This window comes from Onychostruthus taczanowskii, unplaced genomic scaffold, assembly GCF_017590055.1.
Source record: "Onychostruthus taczanowskii isolate IOZ18803 unplaced genomic scaffold, ASM1759005v1 scaffold16, whole genome shotgun sequence".
Taxonomy (NCBI): Eukaryota; Metazoa; Chordata; class Aves; order Passeriformes; family Passeridae; genus Onychostruthus; species Onychostruthus taczanowskii.
This window is the reverse complement of record NW_024498795.1, coordinates 11875447-11897651: the sequence shown is the minus strand read 5'-3', so window position 1 is coordinate 11897651 and position 22205 is coordinate 11875447. Positions and strand designations below refer to the sequence as shown.

The following is a 22205-nucleotide window of genomic DNA, read 5'->3' as shown; positions in this document are numbered from 1 at the left end:
TTTGCATATATAGTGCCTTTCATCAGGGGATCTCCAAGTATTAGATTATATTATCTTGAAGGCCCCAGGCCTGTGCATACTAGCCCTATAAAGTATTAGCCTTATAAACTTTAGTAATTCACTTTGGGTTTTTTCCCTGGGTTTTTTGTTTTGTTGGGTTATTTTTTTTTTCTGTTTTTTTTTTTTTTTTTTTTTTTTTTTTGGTTGCATTTTTAATCTTCCTTCTTCTGAAAATGTGCCAAGTATTTTGGCTGTGTATGTAAAAAGGTGGTAAAAAGTGTGGTGTCAGCCAGAATGACCATATGAAAACTTAGGGCTCAATAATGAACTTCTCAAATCCTCTAATTGCTAGGGTTGGGGAGTAGCAACTGTGCCAAACTAAAATTCAAGTATAAACCCCACTCATCAAGTAGAGTTGAGGGGGAAGCATCATCACTGGTGAGGGAAGCAGCCCTGACATTTGTTCTGGTAATGACAGTGGGGATATGGAGAAAAGGGGAAGATGCTCCTCTGAAATCCAGCAGCATCAGGAGAAAAAACCCTTGCTCCAGCCTGGGTGCAAGATGGTGGCTCTTCTGTATTGCATTAAGTTTCTGTTACTGGTGGCTGGAGGCTGGGAAAGCAAGGATGGGCATGAAATGGCCCATCTGGAGTGTGTTCATTGCTGCCATCCTCCTGGGCAGAGGCAGGAGGTAGGGTACCCCAAAGCCACGCCAATAGCAGTGAATCTCTCATGTTCTAAATCTGAAAAGCCTGCTTGGGTGTGGGCTCAGTGGATGACTCAAACAATTACTTAACAATAGCTGCTTGCGTGAGCTGGCAGGGATGAAGCCAGGTTCACAATGGAAAAAATGTGTGGGCATCTTGGCTTTAGCGAAACACGCGGGGAGCAGACTTGCTGCTGCATGCAGGAACTACCAACAGAGAAAGCAAGGCCTTGGGGAGCAGAAACTTGACAGGGACAAGGCAAAGGATGTCTTTGCCCTTACTTGCACATCTTACAGGTGGAATTCCCCCAGCTGAATTTAGCTGGATAAGGGCTGCTACTCTGAGGGAAAGGCTGAGCAGCAAATCCAGTCTTTTGAAGAGTCAGCAGTATTCAGAACTCTAGAATGGAGCCATCATTTGCAAGGCCATCTTGTCCACACTGAAGCGCTCTTTCATGAGTGAAAGTTCACAGCAAGGATGGGAAATCCCTCCCCATTCAAAATATAGGAGAATTCAGCAGAGTGATGGCACATGTAGCTACAACCAGACAGGTACTTTGTCATAGAAACAACCTGATAGCTCTTTAGAGTCTGCATATACTGAAGAACCTAATGGGGAGCTTGGAACAGGTAAAAGTGCTCACTTGCTGCTTGTGGACTGACATTCCAAATCTCAAAATATCCACTCTGCATATGACTCCCAAGACAGAGACAACTGGAAGAAGTGTACAAAGTGGTTGTGGGGAATGGCTCTCCAGATGGGTTGTGGGCAGCATCTGAACATAGAAAAACATATCAGGAAATCTAGCAAGTAGGGATCACTCACCAGGCTTGCAATGTGGATTAAATCTTGGTACCCTAAGCCTAGCACCGGGCACTGTGAACTCCTGGTCCCAAGGAAGAGTGGGAACTCCACAGAGATCTGGAGGGTGCTCACTGTACAGACCTAGAGCAGAATTCAGATGAAGAACAAACTGCAGCAGAGCTCCTGCTGGGAAGGAAGAGGCAGAGACATTTTTGTCATATCCACATGCTTTATCCCTGGAGCCAGTGCTGTGGGAGAGCAGGAGGCTCAAGTCTTGTGTTGGCAGATGCCCTAGGAAGCATAGCTCACACAGGTTGCTCTGTTGTTGCAAACAAGAGAGGGTTGTGAGGGCCAGCTGTATACTGAGAGTGAAAGAGAGAGCAAACTTTCCTGCTCTGGAGATACCACAATGCAGAGAGCTGGCCAGGGAGCAGACAAATGTCCCACCACCTTGTTCCAACCAACAGCGTGGGGTGATGTACTCTATATGACTGCAGTGAGCATTGAAAGGTACTTCTGTTTTTTTTCTCTCCCCTTCAGGCAGCCGTGGCTATAGAGACTGGGGGAAGAGGAATCAAAGCAAGAACTATGCTGTGATATGGCTGGGTCTATTCTCCTGGGATCCAACGGTGCTCTTCTCCTGGCATTGCCATGTATGCTGGACACATTTTGCTCTTCCAGTTTCTCCAGCACTTTATGCACTGTGTTCAACCCTGGCAAGGGTGTATTTATATTGGCAAATGAGTCCATCTACCAGATAAAGGGCCTGTAATGAGGCAAGCAGACATAGTTACAAAAGGTCGCTGCCATAAGCTGTCCATGCACATGTTAATCTTGCGTCTTCTTTGATGCAGATGCTTCACTTATGGGTCTGGCTAATATGTCTGGTCTTTCAGGCCAGGATACTCCCAGACTTGATATGCAGCAGGAGGGAGTGCCTGGTGCTATTGGTATTACCTCCAACCAAGGGCAAGCATGGATTAATCCACACTCATCAACAGGGAGCAAGGCACCTTTTTGCTTTCACTGAACTCAGGAAGCAAACATTGCTGCACCAGGCCCTGGGGAGCTGGGAGCTGGGCATGAGGACTCACAGGTAATCATAGATGGGCTGTGAGTCATTCCTGCCCTGGAAACCAACCAGCTTCTGCTCATCAGCTACCATTACAACAGCTGCAGCTTCTGTTAGATGTGAGTGGTTTTGCTGCCTGATGGTTGCTGTCCATGCAGTTGGAAGCCACTGGTACTCCTCTTTCACAGGTGGGTGGTACAAGTGCTTTGGAGCAAAATATGATGCTTGGCTTTGAAGGAGAAAGGCTGTGAGGTTTACCCATTGCAATGCCACAGCTCCACCCCTCACCAAAGCAGGTGCACTGCCTACTGCAGTCTTTAACCTCAGCAGATCTGGGAGAATTGGTTGCTCTTCCTATTTGCATGCAATTCCCTCTAACTTCTGAATGCTCTCCCTGTGACAGGTGATTTGCCTAGCCAACGGGAGCTCAGGAAGAGCCATGCAGCCTGGGATTTCCCCACACTTCACACCAATGAGTCCTGACTGGTACGAGCTGAGATGTAAGAGCAACAAGGAGGCAACACACAAGGATGAGAATGGCTTCTGCTGAAACTGAAGAGATGTCAGTCCAGGGAAGCGACACTACCATGTTGGGCTAAAGTAGACCATCTCATGGTGCTGTGTAGCTAATCACCTAGGGTGGGAGTCCTCTCCCATGGAGGTCATGCTGCTCCTTTGGTGGGGACAGCTGTAGCTGAGCAGTTGTAGCATGACCCAAGAGCCTGCAAGGACCAACACTGTGGCACGGATGGTAACTGAGGGACTCCAGAGGGAAACAAGAAAGGACTTGCAGCAAAGCTGACTCTGCAAGGCTGAGTTGGGCAACTGCAGTTTAGATCAGTTATAGATCTAGAGGCCCTCAAGTGAGGCAGGAGACAGAGGAAGCTCCTCTCTCCTGCCAGCACATCCATATTTGGAGGTGTGGGTGAAGGCTGCTCCCTGCCTGGGGGCTCAGGCACCAGCAAATTGGGCCACTTGGTCTAGTACAGAGGAAGTGTGCCACAGCACTCCCCTTCTCAGGTTTTTGGGGGTTTTGGATAACTTTGGGGGAGGAGGTACTAATTTGTACCCCCAGATAAAAAAGTTTCAACTTTGTCTTAAAGCAAGTTCCTGCATAGTACAGAAAAGCAATTTATGTCCCTCCAGAACAGGTGTTGCATGCAGCTCTCCCTACCTCGGGCAGTGCTGAGCTGGTTTTATGGCCCTGGCTAAGTACATCTTTGGATTATTCAAAGCTGCGTCTCTCTCCTATTAAAGTCTGAGGATTAAATGAAGACGCCTCTTCCTCACCACCTATCCACAGGGAGAATAACCCTGGTACAAGCAGCTCTCATTCCCCACTGTGGCAAGGTGGGCACTGGGGCTTGGCTGTGTTTCCAGGCAGAGCATCAGGGATACGAGGGAGCAGCAGCAATGCTCCCAGTGGGGGAGAACACTGCAGCAAGGCAGGCTTGGGGGTTTGGAGGGCATGACAACCATCTCAGGCTCCAGCAAAAGGAGAATGGATTTATAAGCATGTATAAGCCTCAACTCCAGCCCACCAACACTCTCTCCCCAAGGGAGGGCATACAGCTTCCCCTAGAGCGCTGAAAACATAGAGGGAAATACCCTTCAGGAACTGCCCAGATTTCATACTTGGAATTCAGACCACCAGTCTTGTGATTCCTGGAGATCTGATTCATACTTTTTGAACGTGTGGGTTTGGCAATCCTGTGCTTACACTTACAGCCATTTCCCAACCCCTTATTTTCCCCAGAGGTGTTCTTACTTTTCCCTTTTTTTACTCTTGTACACATGAAATAAACTGCTTGGGGGTTAGAGGGTTAGAGTTACTGATAGCAAAACTCATCTATTAAATTCACAGTGAGTTGCTCACCAAATAACAGCAAAAAAAATCCCCCACAATTTTATAGTTTAAATCAACCACAGCAGGTTGGAGCGACTCCTCATGGCTTTTGCTTTGCCTTGGGGCAGGATATACTGAGCAAGGGTTTTTCTCCCCAAGGAGCAGCAGGAAAATACTATCCCCCCACTGCAGCCATGCTGGGGGTGGCAGACAAGCCCTCTACCATTGTGGTGGATGTGACCTATCTGTCCCCACATGTTTTTGTGGGAAAGGTGAGCTCCTGTCCCCCACAGCTGCTTTGGGGAGGGAGGTCTGGGTACATGGAGAGACATAAGCTCCTGGGACAGCATCTAAGGGCCTTTCCTGGGGTCACGAAAATAGGATGGTTTTGTTCTGGGAGATTTAACATGAGAGTTTTGGGCCCATATTAATTTGGACCAGCAAAAAATCCATTTTTTCCTCCCATATATTTATTTTGTGCAGTCATAGAAATGACTGTATCTTTATCATTGTAGAAGTCAACCAGAGGCATAAGTAATACTGTAGCTGAAAGAAACAGTATTAATTATCCAAGCCCTGTGCAGAGCACCATTTTTATTCCCTCAGACAGCCTGCTGCTGGCACAATGGTTGGGAAAACCATGAACCCATGGGAGTGGAGACTGTTTTCCATTTTCTCTGAGAGCTCCCTGCTCATTTGAAGACAGCGCAGAATCAGGAAGCAAAAGGATGAGGGAGAGCGTTTGAAAAGTGCCACCCCCACAGTGGCGCCACATGCTCGGAGGTGTTACAAGATGTGACCTTTCAGTCAGTTTAGGATTCACAGCTAATTTCAGGAAAAAGCTTTGTGTGCTAAATCTTAGGAAGGTATAATATATTGCTGTCCTTCGTCTACATTGCCTCAAGCAATGGGCCATGGACATCCACAGAGGATGGCACATTGGGAAAGGGAAGTACCAAAAATAGATGGAGGGAAATCCCCAGTGCAGGGTTTCAGCTGCTGAGGAGTGCTTCCTTCTATGGCATTCTCCGTGATGCCGCAGAAGCCTCACACCAGCAAGTTTTTATTGGCATCACAGCAAAGCCCAACTTGAACGAGACATCTGAAAGAGCTTAATAGCCTAAAAGCACTGCAGCTGCCTGGGACAGCGTGCCTTCTTTCTTCAGGAGATGCACACAGGAATTTAGGGAAGGAAAAATGCTCCACCCCGGCTGTCCTTCCCTGGAAAAAAGGGAACCTGCTTCTCTGACACCTTGGAAAGGCAGAAATGACAGCAGTGACTTTTGCAGCCAGCACTCCTCAAGGCTCTCAAGAAGTTACATTCAAGATTTGGAAGCTCTCAAGATCACAAACACCACAGGACTGACACTGCCTACTCATTAACAAAGATAATGGCAGAGAAAGTAACAGCCCTATTTTAGCCCTGTTCAAACTGATTTAATGTCTCGACATGCCCACAGGGACCCCCAAGTGCTCACAGCTCCTGCCTGGACAATGGGTTTGCGATAAAGCTTTGTGAGCTCTCAGCTCAGACAAGGGGCAGCTGAGGACTTGCTTATGCAGGAGACGTCTCCTGTGGAAGGCAATCAAAGCAGCAAACCTGAAGAAGGCTGAGAAGCGATGGCAGTCATCCAAGGGAAATAAATTGTTTGAGGGATGGGGAGGAGAATCAGAGCAGCTATGGAAGCTGAAGAGGAAGGCAGGATTTTGGGCAGAGCAGAAGTGCCCAACAGCTGTGAAAGATGAAGGTGGAAGCACCTGGTCCGGGTGTTGCTGGTCGATGAGCATTTCACTTGGGTTTCGCCTAAGCATAGAAGTTCAGGTCAGGCTGGAGGATGCCTGGAGGAAGCAGACAGTTCCCTCCCAGTTCAGAATTCACAGAATCATCAGGTGGAGTAGAGGGGCTGAATCACCTTCCTTGATCTTCTGACCATGCTGTGTTTGATGCAGCCCAGGACACAGTTGGTTTTCCAGGCTGCAAGTACATGTTGCTTGCTCATGTCCAGCCTCTCATCCACCAGCACCACCAAGTCCTTCTCATCACTGCTGCTCTCAGTGACTTCTTCCCCCATCTGTACTCATGTCTGGGGCTGCCCCAACTCAGGTGCAGCACTTGCACTTGGTCTTGTTAAACCTCATGAGGTTTCCATGGGCCTACTTCTTGAGCATGTCCAGGTCCCTCTGGATAGCATCCTTCAGGTGTGTCAACTGCACAGCTGTTGTTGCTTGGTGCCATCTGCAAACTTGCTGAAGGTGCACTCCATCCTTCTGTCTGTGTTGTTAATGACGACATTAAATTACACCAGTCCCAATATGGGCCCCTCAGGGACAGCACTTGCCATTGATGTCCTTCAGAGCTCTGAGCCATTGATCACTATCCTCCAAATATGATCATCCAACCAATTTCTTATCCATCTAACAGTTCATCTATGAAATTGGATGGACTGTTCTCTTTCTAATTTAGAGAGAGGGATGTTGTAGGATATTGTGTCAAAGGCTTTACAGATAATTAGATGACATCTGTAGCCTTTCTCTTGTCCACTGATGTAGTCACTCCATCATACAAGGCCACTGGGTTGGTCAGGCAGGACTTGCCCTTGGGAAAGCTGTGCTGGCTGTCCCAAATCATGTCCCTGTTCTTCATGTGCCTTAGCACAGCTTCTGGGAGGATCTATTCCATGATCTTCCCAGGCATGAAACTGAGGCTGACAGGTCCATAGGTCCCAAGGTTCCCCATTCTACTCTTTCCAAAGATGAGTACAATGTTTCCCTTTTTCCAGTCACCTGGGTCTTCGGTTGAGTGGCATGACTTTTCAAATATAGAGAGTGGTTTCACAACTACATCAGCCAATTCCCTCAGGATTCTGGGAGACTTACGTAGGTTCAGGTTCCTGAGGTGGTCATGCTTACACAGTGGAAAACACTTTGCTCCCCAAGTCTCCATCCTGCTGTCTATCCACTTGAGTGATGTGGAAGAGAGGTTGCCATTGAAGCCAAAAAATTGAGTACTTCAGCCTTGTCCTCATCTGCTGTCACCACTATCCCAGCATTGTTTATTAGTGGGGGTACACCTTATACTTCCAAAGTATCATTCCCAGGGGTTAAAACACTGAGAAAGGGAAGGCCAGGGAGAACAGTAAGGGAAGCCAGGCAGTGCTACAGCAGGTTTGTGCAAGGCACAAGCAGGGGGGAAAGATGCAAAACTAAGGCAGCTGTAGGGGTAATGAACTGGTGGGAAGGAGATCGAACACCACAGAAAACAGATGGAGGGGACAAGAGTGGGAAAGAGGAGTGGGGCCACTGCATGTTGGTCAGATGTGCCTGGGGATGCTTGTTCCAAGAGCCAGGGAGTGCTTGTGCTGCATCCCGAAGTGAGGAACTCGAGCCCCTTACACGTGGTTTACTGCCCGTGATGCAGACTGGCTTCTCAAGTACACCTTGTCAAGGAGAGATGTCCCTGTGGAGGCTGGTGCCACGTCACATCATGGCTCAGAGGGCTCATAGCCCCCCAGCCACGCCTCCCACCCGCCTCGGGCCGGGAGCCGCCGGCGCGCCGAGGGGAAGGGCCTTGCCCAGGGCAGGGCCTCCCCCAGGGGCTGGGGCGGGCTGGGCAGGCCCGGCGGCCCTGGGGCAGCAGGGCGGTGCTGGCTCCTCCGGGCCCTGAGCCAAGCCGGCGCTTTCTCAAGGCTGCCTCCGCCAGCGCAGCCTCTCCGCCCTTCCCGGGGCTGGGTCGCCGCGCAGGAGGTGCCGGAGGGTCAAACGCCAGCTCCCGCCATCCATCCATCGGCCCTGTGCCACCCACCCTGCCCCAGCCCTGTGCTGATGCTCCCTGTCAGCTGCCGCCCAAGGCGGGTGACAGCTAAACAGGAATTTAAAATCTCTTCTTGATCCCTTCTTTAAATCATCCGTGTGTTTCTGGGGAGGGGAAAGAATCACCAAATGAGGCAGCACCCTTTCACTCTGCTATGGCTGGGTGGCACCTCCCAGGCTTTCTTCCTTGGGGGATGCTGCACCTGGGGTCAGCTCGGTTTCCCTGCTCCCAGGCGTGGCTCAGGACTGCAGAAAGTTGAGCCTGTTAAGGAGAAAAAGCCCGAAAAGGCAGGAGTCCAGCTCAGGAGGTGGAGGAACCTCACCCAGGTAACAGGGAGGTCTGGAAGAGTTGGGTCTGTGCAAAGTGTTCATCCCTGCAAAGTTTTTACTTGATCAGGACTACAAAGAAAAAAAAAAAGAAAGAAAGAAAAGAAAGGGAGAGAGAAAAAGAAAGAGAGAGAGGAAGGAAGAAAAGAAAGAAGAAAGAAAGAAAGAAAGGAAAGAAAGAAAGAAAGAAAGAAAGAAAGAAAGAAAGAAAGAAAGAAAGAAAGAAAGAAAGAAAGAAAGAAAGAAAGAAAGAAAGAAAGAAAAGAAAAGAAAAGAAAAGAAAAGAAAAGAAAAGAAAAGAAAAGAAAAGAAAAGAAAAGAAAAGAAAAGAAAAGAAAAGAAAAGAAAAGAAAAGAAAAGAAAAGAAAAGAAAAGAAAAGAAAAGAAAAGAAAAGAAAAGAAAAGAAAAGAAAAGAAAAGAAAAGAAAAGAAAAGAAAAGAAAAGAAAAGAAAAGAAAAGAAAAGAAAAGAAAAGAAAAGAGAAAAGAGGCTCCTGACTCATTCTCTTCCCAAGACTGCCCTAGCCCAGGGCATTTTCCCTGCCTTGGGAAGTGTTGCAAAATTTGAGCTTGCCCTGGAGGTATCTCTCACTAATAACTGGATATCCTGGTTTTGTGTAAGGACATAGGCAGGACCTTCCCACAGGTTCTCCTTTACCGCATGGGAAAAAAAACTCAAAACGCTGATTTCTGTTCCAGCATCCCCAGCAGACTGCTGTGAAGGGCTGATTGCACACTCGAGGGGATCTTTTTCTGGAGCCATCCTCCCCAGCTCTGGGGCATCACTCACCAACAGCTCCTAAGAAGTGTGGAATTTCAAAGGCAAAAACAAGCTTACTTTTAATATTTGCCCTCTGTACCTGACGTTTGGGTCACTTTCAGTTTGTTTTTTTTTTTCCCCTGTAATAAAGAAGGCTAAAGCTTTCAAATTAGAAGCAAAGACTGAGAGCTGTGTGAGATGAGGCCTCTTTGAGCTCTCACCACCTGCCAGCCAGTTGCAAAGGGCTAAGGAACGGGCTGGTGAAAGGCAGGGTGCAGAAAATTACAGACCTGGCCCTGACAAGAGGTAGCACAAGCCTGATTACCACCTCAGCTTGACGCTGAGGCAAAGCTCACATGGGCTGTAAGCCTCCAACCATGGTTTATTCATGTCAGCAGTGGAAAACTGCTTCAGCTACAAGATGTTGAGTAGCCCATGCTGTATTTACACAGCTCCTGGTATGTCTAATGTAGCTACACATCTTCTCCTTACTCCATATTCTTCTTTCAGCATCGGGCCACCAACTCCCATGGACAGCATGTGGCCCAAAGCCCACAGTAGCTCAGTTCTGTGCTGGTGATAGTACTTGCTGTTCCTTCAAAGAGAGATGAGGTGATAACAGAGTGGTTTTCCAAATTTTGAGACAGTGAAGTTAAAAACGAAAATTGCATTGAGCAGGAATCAACAATATAAGGATTTCTTCCTCAGTAAGTCTGCTTCATTAAATACACAGCCTGCCTACACGTACTCACCTACTTTGTTTCTAGGAAGGTCCTTTTCTGTCTTTTCTCTAAAACAAAGCATCTGCCAGAATGCACATAAATGCATCACTGAAGCTCCTGAGGAGAGGAGCAAGCTCTGTTTTCGATTCTCTGTATGCATTCTCCTTTTCCTACCCTTCCTTCTTGAGACTTCCCGCTAATCAGCTCTTCAAGGGAGTCTTTATTCTCTGCCCAATTTTGCACAAAGGTATCAAAGGATTTTAACACATTAAAACTTGAAACCTCTTAAAGAAAGAAGATAATTTATCTCCTTCCTCCCTCTCTCCTTGTTGCTGGAGTTTCACACCTGGGAGCTTTTATAACTCAGTTTTTACACAGAGTATTTCTTTTTAAAAGTTACTCAGCCATCCTTATACACACAGAGTACATGTATATTCACACATAATTACTTGAAAAAAATACTTCCATCCTCCCTTCCAGCTTCTAAGAACAGAAATAAGAAACACCTTAAAATAACTGTAAATAATAAACCCTGTCATGCTAAACACTTCAAAGTGGAAGAGCAAATATCTCAAGAAGCTTGGGGAACTACACATAATTATGAATTAGCTCTCAAAAACAGATACAGATGATCTGTCAGATAATTTTTCATTTCAAATAGATTTAAAAATACTATTCCCTGTGATCTGGTAGAGACAGTAACTGCTTACTGATAACTGCAGAGCAGTTATCAAACAAAGCCTGTGGAGCAGGAGCATGGCATGCCAAGCTGCTAAGAGGCACTTTATGCCTTAGCAGTACCTATGCAGAAGAACCCCACCTTTGCTGCCTCCCAGCAGGGCGCAGCCCCAGGGGAGGTAGTCTTCTAGTGACACTGCAAATGGGCAGAACTCTGGTGAAGCACATGCTGGTCACCCTCTGGGGCCTCAGTGCTGGTCCTGACACCGCTCAGTGTCTACCTGAATCACACAAAACAAGCTCTGTACCCTTTGCTAGTTCTGAGACACACAGGTAGACAATGAGACACATGGAAGAGCTGTGGGACTATGAAATGGGGCTGGGGAAGAGAATGGATGACCATCTCTGATAGGGTGTCCAGCAGGAATTTTAGATGTCTCTGCCAGGGAAACATCCCTTGGAAGATGGCAGGCACCTACTGCTGTAAGGACCTTGTAGAAAACGTCTGACTGAAGTAGGACTTAATGGTGGAAGTCTTAGCCACCATGAAACACCAACTTCTGCAAGGATCTTCCTGGTGCAGAAAGTAGCAGCCTTAGGGCTGTGGGCTGACCTGTGCCACCATCTCCTTCCACTCCAGGATAGCCATTAAAGTCCAGGATGAAAATCCTCCTTTTCCTCCCTTCTTCACAGCAAAAAACCATTTCAAAACCAGGCTCCCCAGAAGGGGAACTGTGGAGCAGGGGCTCATGAGGAGAGACTGGGTAGCAAAGTTATCAGCTAACATGCCAGAACAGCTACAGAGAGCAGGCAATGAGTGGCCATCTCATGCCTGCAATAGAAGAGGAAAGAAGAGCCCATAGGATATATCTGAAAGGAAAAGACAAAGTTTATTGCTTATTCCTTCAGTGTTCCAAATGGGGTGCTTATCTAGGTTGCTGAAGGCCTGCACCAAGTGAAACAGTGGCATTGTGGCCTGCACACAAGCAGCCTTAGTATCCAGTGAGGGAGGGACAAGCCACTGACACGTGGTAATGAACTCAAGAACTCAAAGTGTCAAAACAGGCAGGTCTGGTGCTCTTCAGTCTTGGTGCTCAGCTTTGCACCCCTCAAAGGAGTAAAGCCTTCATTACAGGTTGTAGTTATTTCCAGAGCTACAGCTGTGGGACCTGGGATAACAATGGCATCCTGCTTTCACAGCATGCACAGACATAGTGTGCTCTGTGCACAGGGAAGAGTGTGGAGCACTTGGCCTCAGAAAGCCAGCAGCCCTCATTTGAAAAGCTGCTGGGAACAAGCCTGTTTCACCAAGTCCAATCACTTGGACTGTCTGCCCCTTCAGGACATCCTCACTTGCTTTAGTCTTTCTCTCTTCACCCCAGTGATTACAAATGAAGAGGAAAGCAAAGAACAGAGCAAAGAAATGAACCTGGAGAACAGCTGACAGCATTTTTGCTCAGCACAATGCACTCACATGGCAGGACACAGGTGCCTACAAAGAGAGGGGGCCTAGAACAACTTGATGCAAACAGTAGCCTTAAGCTACTCGTGTCAAAGTGTCCAAGAGAGTGCAATGGCTTTGAGGAATCATCCAGCAATGTCTCACGATCCCCTGCTACCTTCCTCATTAAACCTCAAACAAAGCTGCAGGGTGTGCTAGTGCACTCCAGCTAGGCTTTCCCATGGGGAGAAGGGAAAAGCTGGAGTCAAAGACAGTGCAAAGGGCTAGATTCAGTGCTAAGACTTGAAAATGGCAATAAAAGGAAAAAGCAGCAGTTGGAGGAGAAACAGTACAGACCCCCTTTTGTCAGCAAGTAACACACAAAATTTGGCATAGAATGCTGCTGAGATAGTAGTAAAGAGCAAGCAACAACAGCTTTCCCCCCCAAGTGTATACCCTTTTCTCTGAAGGTTGAGCACTTCAGTGGCAGGGATAGTTGCCCAGCCAGCTCAGTGCATCAGAAACAGCCACTACAGGCTAGCAGGCCAGCTGGAAAGCAGGAAGTGCCTGGAGCAAGCTTTAGAGCTCACCCAGCACTGGTGGCACAGACAGTTCCCCTAGGTTCCCAAGCTTGAACATGAGCATACCGAGAACTAAAAGGCAAGGGAGCATGATAGCAGGTTTTGTCGTCATAACTTTATGACTGGGATTTCAGCATTCCCATAAAGGGCAGGAAGAGTGGGGAAAAGCATGAAAGTGAACTCCTGGTGATCTCTCCTGATGTAGCTGAGCAAAGCCCAGGAATCTTCTAAATGCCACTTTAGGAGGACAATTTTCTCAGAAGCAAAGCTATGCTCAGCTGGGGGGCAGGATGAATCCTTAGCAAGGAGACAAGTATTTTCAGTTTTTGCACTAAGGACTGTTCCTGTCTGAAATTAGGCCTAAAGACTTGCTGAAAAACCTTTTTGAAACATCTGCTACTCCTTACAGTATAAATTTTGGATTTGAGAGGTCTTTTGGGAGTGGGGTGGGTGTGGACATGACACATGGGGGAAGAGGGAACACACAGGGAGAATCTGCCTGTGAGAGACAACTTGTTCTGGCAGCAATAAAATCATGTGATCATAGGCAGGCCATAAAAACACCTGAATCATCCATAACCCTTTAGATATATCTATTTATCAATTATTTTTTCCAACATATTTCGCTTCAGTATTGCACTGGTTTCAAGAGAAAGAGGCAGGCCAATATGCGGATGCTTCTTGTGGTTCTCCAGCCTGCATTTAATTAATTTTGAGTTGCTTTAAAAATAATTTAGGACAGTGCTTCCACAGCACACTGCTGAAGTATGACACAGTTCATGCTTTTGCTTCCCAGAACATGTGCAAAGCTCTCACCTCTGCCCGGCTGTTACCGAAAACCCCCACAACCCAGTCTCTGTGCTGAGAGGAAGAAATCAAACATGAGACATTTCTTTTCTTCCCTGCCCACCCCTCCCCTTTCCAGCAATCCTTTTCCCTGTCACCTACTTCTGTTTAAAACTCTTTCAAACAAAGATGTTCATAGTTAATATGTCACATGAGGAAACCGTGCCAGCTCCTGCGATGGGCAGACAGCTGGGACGGGCTCTCCAAGTCACACCATTAGTCAGGGTGCTGACAGCTTCACATGCTGAACTTCTCACATCAGGAAACAAAGTCACCAATTTGTTGTTTTTAATAAAATAATTGCTTTAATGCAGTATTTAAAATAATTTTTAACATCTGATCAATAAGATAACAGTACACAAATATGGAAAATGCTGCACTTTACGTAAAAAGTAAAGCTAAGCATTTAATAATACAAAACAATTTTGCCCAATGCCATCAATATCTTGCAAACTATAGTCAAAGTACTGCTTTTCTTATATATATATATATGCTATATATACATATATAAATAATTTACAGCATTCATTTACTAGATTTGTTTACTACAGTTCCGACAAAAACCAACATAACCAATTCACAGCTTTGTGAATTTGGTAACCATCTACAGTGGTTCTGACAGTGCAGAATAGTTGTGTGAATAGTTGCTTCAAGTTTTGAAGCAGCATGCCAAGTAACCCTAGGAAGCTTGTTTCTTGTCAAAGAAAAGAAAATTCAGCAGGAAGCCATTCAACAGTTGGTTAGAGCATGGTGCAAATAATGTTCTGTGATTGATCCCTGTACAGGCAGTTCACTTTAGAGCTGGACTTGATGATCCTTGGGGGGTGGGGTCCCTTCCAACTCAGGATATTCTGTGATTCTGTGAATGCAGTCAGTGTCTTTCCCACCAGTCCTGGGAAACAGCCATGCTATACAGCACTGTGTCATGAAAGGCAACATATTTGGAGCCTGAGGAGGAGGGTGACCCAGAGGGCTTTCCTTCCACCACAAGGCAGTCTTTACCAGCAAGTAGACAATCTTTGAACCTGTTCTAACAGTCTTTATAATCCAGAGTCCTCCTTCTCACTGAATGGGAACAAAGCAACTGTCTAAATACTTTCTATTTGAGAAGCTTCCCTGTTAGACCACATTAAAGTATTAAAACAATATTCTAAAGCAGTGAATCCTGTGCTTTGCAAACACTGCTCCTATCCAAGGAGAGTGTTCAGCTCCAGAGTTTCAATGCATCTTAACTTTTTCCTTTTTTGTAGTCAGAACAGGTTTTGTTAATATCTTTCCACATTTATGCTCAAGTTCAATGCTATTTTTTGTATCCACAGAAAGACAAACTGTTTTTTCTGTTTACCCTCCCTTTTTAGGATCTTTTACTCATTTTATTTTTAGTAACTTCAAATTTTCCATGACCATTCAAATATGCCCTAACTACACTGTGTGATGTACTTCAATCACAAGAATGACTGATTTGTCCTCCTTCCCTCAGTCCCTTTCTGAGGAAAGGCTGAGGGCAACTGAGGCAAAGTGTGGGGTAGAAAGGGCCCCTCATTCCTTTTGCTTGCTACTTTGATCTCCACAACTGAGCATCCAGTAGTAATTCTAAGCCCAGAAAATTTACGATGTTGAGTCACACAGGCAATACATTAGTGTGTTTACTGGCTGCTGGTTCATGATTAAATACAGTTGCCATGCTATGCTGTGCCATTATGATGATATTTGTTTCCCTAAATAAGATGGGGTTGGAAGGTGGCACTACACATAGAACAGATGTTGCAGACTCTGGAGTACTGAAGCAAGTGGCATTCATAAACTAGGGACATTCATCAAGCCCTCAGAGCTTTTAAGACAGTTAAATGTAAGCAGAGAGGTGCTTATGTGTGCAGCTCAGTGTTTTCACTGGTTTACAGACAGATTTAAGCCAAGTATTATTAAAAACCTTATAGGTGCTAAGTTAGGTATTTAATAAAAATGTTTATCTGTAAACAAGAGTTATCCTTACAACGGATCATTTTCCAGAAACTGGAATTTCAAGACAGTGCAACAATGCTTCAGTGTTATCTTTGGCAGTAGACAGCACGGTGAAATGCAAGATTCAAATCACTTCAGAAGGGCACGGTACAAGCGTAGAGAATGCTTCATCTCCCTCTCTTGTTCCATGCAGAATATCAAGTCCCTGAGACAGACACGGGTTACTCTTGGACAGAGGATCTGCTTCGTAAGGCTAAAACCTGATGATCCAGCAATTCCATTGCCATTCAAACCCTAAATGGAGGAGAGAGGAAGAAAAAACCCATCAGAAACATTAGGATTTCATGTAAATAGAAGTTTTAACTAAACTGGTTGGATTATACTGCCTACTTCTATAAAACTAGCCCACTGGTGTTCAGCTTTCCTCGTTGAAAACCAGCAACCCAAAAATCCTTGCAGATTAGATGCTGAAAAAGACAAAGCAAGTGCTTGCCAGCTGATGGTTTATTTCAGTCAAAGCAACCGCAAAGTTCTTTCTTCCTTTAAAATTATACTAATATGGTAAGATAAATAACTGCTGTTTCACTGAAGTCTGCTAAATAGACTTGCACTGAGAAAGGATCGGGCAGCTACGAAGAAGGTACTAACACAGTACCTATGCAGAGTCCCAGGTTGTGCACAGCTCTTACTAGTGCTTGCTCCAGAGGTTTCCATCTCTTCATGAGGAAAACTGTCACTGTGAGTGCACCCTAACTTTGGAACATGGCCAGGAGAAACTCATCCCAGCCATCATCTGTGCTCTGTCCTTTAAGAGGGCAACACATACTCAGTGAAAGCATCCAGATATTCAGAACTCTGTATCTGAGCCTATCCACCTCAGTCAGCTGCCTTGCTTGGTTATGAAAATACAATTGGTAGGAGATGATGACATTTAGTAGTTTTACATTCAAGCTGCTGGAATGAGCAACCCCCACGCTTTCCAAAATGCCCCAAGATTTATTATTAGGGGTGGGGAAGAGGAAGATTACCATGAGCTGCACAATAGACTGGCTACTTATCTTGGAGCCAATCTGTGCTGCACAGCCAGTCTCTTATCACTACTGGAGGGTTCTTGGTAATGAATGTAATTTGTACAAATACGAGTGCTCAGTCTCTGTAACTTCAGCAAGGCAATGCCTGCCAGCATCAACACCACTTGGAGATGGTGTTGCTTGGATGCAGTGTTAACTATATCAATTCTTACCCTAACACTCTGCAAGACTTCAGCAAAATGACTTTGCCCACTTTGCTTAGAGAAATCTGTTTAAACTCCCCATTTATTAGAAATGACTATCAGTGCTGGACTACATATAGCAGCAAATGCTACTGTTTTTAGGGTGGAAGCATTGATATTTATTAAAAATATAAAGAGATTCACCAGAGAGCACAGGCTGGCCACAGAAAACCCAGGGCACATTGCAGAAATGGAAGCTGTATTTTTTTACAAGCAGCACGCAGGGTATTCAGCACCATTTCATTTGCTTTACAGTCAATACTATTAAACACTACGAAATGCCATCATTTGAAACTTTCAGTTTGTTAAATGGCTTGGAACAAATGTGTGCATGGGGAAGACTGCTGGCCACATTGCACAGAGGGCACTGCTGTCCTGGTAAGACACAAAAGGGTCACAGTTCAAGTTTGTCATATGACAACCCTGAAGGATCCAGGGAAAAGATAGCTCTGCAATGCAGCTGCCAGCACGGGTTGAAAAGGAGGTCAGTCCAACAGGATGCAGCAGAAGGCCCGAGGCAATGTTATAAATGAAACAAACCCCAAGGGTTTTCAGTAACCCAACAGCAATGTCCTTTATAATTCAAAGAACTTTATTGAGGTGAAAGTATTTTCTCTCTAAATAAGTCATTAGACTGGAAGTCTTACCTTTAAAAAGACACCAAACAAAGCCACTTCAATCCTGTTCACTCTTACAAAAAGGGAGACAGACGGCACAAATCACCCAGCCCACTTTGGAAGCTGCTGTTGCTGCTGTAGCTGCAAGATGCTACAACAGAGCAGAAGCTGCTTGAGTTTGAGACAGTTATGGATTTGTTTATTCTTAAATTCCTACCCATCATGCCCAGTGCAGAGACATAAAGCGGTATTACACATCCAAAGACAAAGCTTGTCCTGGGCCCCTGTTTACTGAGACAGCCATTCACAGTTCTAAGTTTCCCATAGCATCACTCTGGCTTATCAAAGCTACCGAGCACAGCATTTCAGGGGCCAAGGAGCTCTTTGACAACCAGCTGTAGCTCTTACCATAAGTTAAAACAAAGTGTCCTTCTCTCAAAGTACATGATGGTTTAAAATTAAAGAAGCCAACAGACAGCCTAGGTCATTCCAGTCCAGATAGGGACCATGCTGGGGAACCCACTTTTAAGTGAATTTATGCAGTGCTGAGCACTATCTCCTGTTAGCTACAGTCTCCCACAGTTGTATTGAAACACTGTTTTTTCCTGGTTTTGTTTTGGAACTTAGACCAGGCAGTGGTCCAAGATCTGCACATCCCAAAGAACCATCACAGAGCCCTCTGTTAATGTCCAAGACTTTACTTATGAAATGCCCAGCTCTGAGCTCTCAAGCTGACACAAGGGACACTTTAGGGGAGGGTCCTCTGCTGCTTCACTTGAGCAAATTCCTATTGGGCAGGAGATCAACTTTGTCTGGCCCTAGGCAACAGTCAATAATCCTCTCCTTTAGACCTCACATACCCCATCCTCAGAAGCACAAAATTTTTGAGACCTGAAAACCACCAGCTGACTCCTTGCTCCCAGACATCTCTATTATGCTCCTCCCATTCGGGCAGCAACCACTTGTGTCTTGCTGTTTTGGGGGATTCTTCACTGCTAGTCTTCAGCATACCCTAAGATAGCTTTGTCCATTTCTAGGGGAAAAGTGCTGCTTTTCAACCAGGTCACAGACAAGTACAAAGATAAACAAATAGAAAATGCATCCCTGTAGAATCAATTCTAACAAAGGGTACTGCAAACAGCCTGCATCCCCCTTCTGCAATATCTAATTATTAGTGCTCTAACTAGCAACTTCTTTAACTTCTTTTTTTCTCGTGCCTTTTTTTTTTTTTTTTTTAATCACCTTGAAGTTCCTGCCTTTCAGTAAACCCTCACCACCCTGCCCTCCTTCCAAAAGGGAAATGACAGACACACGCAGTCCAGGAGGGCCAACTACCAGTGTAGATTCTACCAGTCAGCCTGGGTATCACAGCTGACAGGCCCTGTTTGTAAGCCAGGTGAGGCACTACAGCAGTGTAACTGCACCACCATAAACCACCCATCCCAGTACTGAGACAACAACTGGCTTAAAATCAGCCCCAGGAGGTCACAACAGCAGCAGTCCTGCTTTTGAACTATCCTCAGAATTGAGCCCAAATCAGCAACTTTTCCACAGCAGCACACTGTCACCCTTAGAGCCTTTTATAAACACCTGACAGAGATCAATTACACTCACTTGGCAGCAGAACCCATTGTGGTGCTCCTGCTGTAGTCCCAAGCTGTTGAACAGCCAGTTTCATTCAGAGGTGCTCTGGAAACCTGTTTAAAGATCTCTAGAGCTCTCTCCAGTGGCTGGATGGAGAATGATATACCAATTCTCTGAGAAGGCAAGCGTGAAGTTACTACAGAGTCACCTTACTTCTAGTCTGCAAGGTATCTGGAGCTTGGCATCTGCAAGTTTGGATCATGGATACCAACAAGGATTTCAAAACTGCTCAGAGTTATTCTACAGGCCTTGACACAAAGCTCCTAGAGGTCTGCAAACCTCTCCCTCCCTACCAAGTTCCAGTCAGGTTCAGTGAGCTGCTCCTGGTGGAGTACACACCCCCTTCCCAAATTCAATGACTTCACACCAACCAAAATTCAAAATTTTAAACTCTTGGGAAGGAAACACTTTAAGGGAGAAAAGTACTCAGTCAAACATTCTAAAGTCAAGCAAAGAGTTCTCATTTCAATTTTTGGTGTGGCATAAACATATCACAGGCTCAGAGCCAAGATCCTGAGACAGCAAATTGTTATTGCAGCTCTGCTGCACATTATAAAAATACCACCAGCAGAAGGAAGCAAAGTCACGAGACACTTTTCAATGACTTTCCCAAACACTGAAAAATGACAGATGTGTGCAGCAGAGATGTGGTAAGAGCACCTAGTGAATTGAAGCAAAAGCTTCCAGCTTCGACTCCCATCTCTGTCATGTGTGGTTACACTGAGATCAGGGATATCTAGTGTTTGCTGTACTTGGTCTCCCAGCTGTAAAACACAGGACACATTCCTGTCTCATAGGAGGAAGCAAGGGTTAAAAAACCATTAACACATTGTGTTCAAGCACTTACCTGAGTCTCCTCCAGCAGCCAGGGGGAAAGGAACAGACCCTGGCAAAATTTTGACCTTTTTGCTCGTACACATAAGTGCCTAATTTAGGCCAGAGAAAACAAGGTGAAAGAAGTTGATAGCAGTCTGGTGGTAAGCCAGCCTACTGATGCTGCCTATTCTAACAAACCTCAGTCTGACAGAAATACTCCCACGTTCACAACACTGAAGTATTAGATGACTCGATATTTATAGGATTCTTTTTTAAAAATAAAGTTGGCTGTGTTAGGTTGGGGTCTGGGGATTTTATTATTTTTTTTAACCTTATAGAACATTAGCATAGCTCAAGCCAATGGCTGAAAGACTCAGATCTTTATATCCAGACTACTTCTTGTGTAGCTGAAAACAAACGTGTATCTATGATGTTATCTGCAGCCTACAAAAAAGCCTCTCAGAGCTGTCAGATCTATATAATAGAAAACTCCATTCAATTACACATTTTTCTTCAGATTTCATTGCAACATTCCTACAAGTCCTTTCAAATGTAGGCAACAACATGTTTTACATATTGAAACAAATTACTGTGAATGCAATGTCAGTTTATTCACTATTATGCCCAAGATTCATGTACGCATGTCACTTCTTATGGGTACATCAGATGCTTAATCTGTACCTGGAGGTAATGAATCCTATACAAATATGTCATGTTAGTTAACAGACAATTATTAAGCTGAAATTTTCTGGCTCTTTGCCACATCATTTTAAGCAATGTATTGTCAACTAAATTATAAATCTCTTGACCCTTCACATGTCATCAACATTTGTGCATTACCAATATGTTCAGCCTAAAGCTACAATGCAATTAGTCATTTAAATTGCAGATCTCTTTCACATATAAGAAGAATTAAGTTCATCTCTAGCACAGAGAAGGCACGATATGGGCCAATGAACTGTATTTCTGAAGTGTGTGAATGGCAGTTGAGAATATTTTTGCCTATTTACATGGGGAAAAATTCAGATCAAGTGTGTAGCCTAGACTGACAGACGCCAGGAAATCCAGCGCAGAAACTGAAACTCTCTAGCTGACAGAGCTGTGCTTTGTTAGGTCTTGAAACAAGTAACTAAGATGCTGAAGACGTTTTATAATTGCAGTAACTTTTAGCTCCCTTCTCCCCAAAGGTATGACCATATCATAGACACTTCAATTGTCCAAGAGCTTAAATAAAAACCAGAAATGTAAATCAACAGTCTGCATACAACAAGCATATGCAAAGTAGAAAAAAACCTCACCCTCCAGTATCACTTAATACCTATGGGCTGGGGGAAGGGGTGACAGAGACAGAAAGAGACACAGAGAAAGTGAGGAAAACCACTGAAGTGCAGAAACAGATTTGTAGCCTTGTTATGAGCACCTACTTATATATAAGTAGCCCAATTTGAGGTGATTGCTTTTAAATTAATTTTATGTAGCTTCTCAGAAAATACTTTAGCAGACTATCATGTACCCATGCCAAAGACCAGACAGTGGCCTCATTGCACAGGGAGCTATCATTTGCTACAGAGCCAATTCATGCCATTAAATTCACACTTAGACACACTCATGTCCTTAACACCAATACTGAAGCTGATGAATTGTGCTAGTGTGTTCCCTCATCAGAAAAGTTTATGGCCCAGAAGAGTGGCAGTAGCTTCTACAGTTACCACTTATAAGAGCATAAACTCCTTCTGGAATAAAAAATAAAATAAAATAAGCCATTGGATTGTCACACACAAGAAAAAACAAATCATGTCTCTTCCCCAATCACTTGGAAGAGCTGGGTTTACTCCCATTCTGCAGAAAGGACTTGTTGCTCAAAGGCTTAGTTCTTCCTCAGTCAAACTAAAGAACATTTCCAAAGCTTAAACAAGCACCATACACAGAACATGTTGAATCAACGTGCATACCAGCATCCCAAAGTTGTAAAGCAAGAAGGGTAAGTTCTGTTAACAATGATCAGATGTGGCAGACACAAGAAAAGATGACAAGCTCATTTCCTCCACCCACAGTCAATACTAAAAATGGAACAATGACCACTGTGGTAAACAAGGCATTTCCATTTTTGCTTGCCAAACTTCTTTGCAGAAGGAGAATGCAAGTGTGGACTGCTGTATTAGATGCGCACAGCCCTGGAAGTATCACATTATTTCAAGTATGTTGGCCAGGGCTAGGAGTTCAACAGAAAGGGAGTATTTGAATGGCTCTGCACTGACCACAGCTGCATGATTTACTTATGTAGCAACTACTTGCATAG

General features: G+C 45.0%; 1 protein-coding gene across 1 annotated transcript in view; it reads right to left on the bottom strand.

The window, feature by feature from the left end:
* Positions 1–15685: 15685 nt before the first annotated feature.
* The window catches only part of TAF4B (TATA-box binding protein associated factor 4b), a 69526-nt gene continuing 63006 nt past the window's right edge, over positions 15686–22205 (bottom strand). Inside the window, exon 15 of the mRNA XM_041399222.1 lies at positions 15686–15850. Coding sequence (XP_041255156.1) covers positions 15686–15850 — 165 coding nt within the window. The remainder of the gene's footprint in view (positions 15851–22205) is intronic.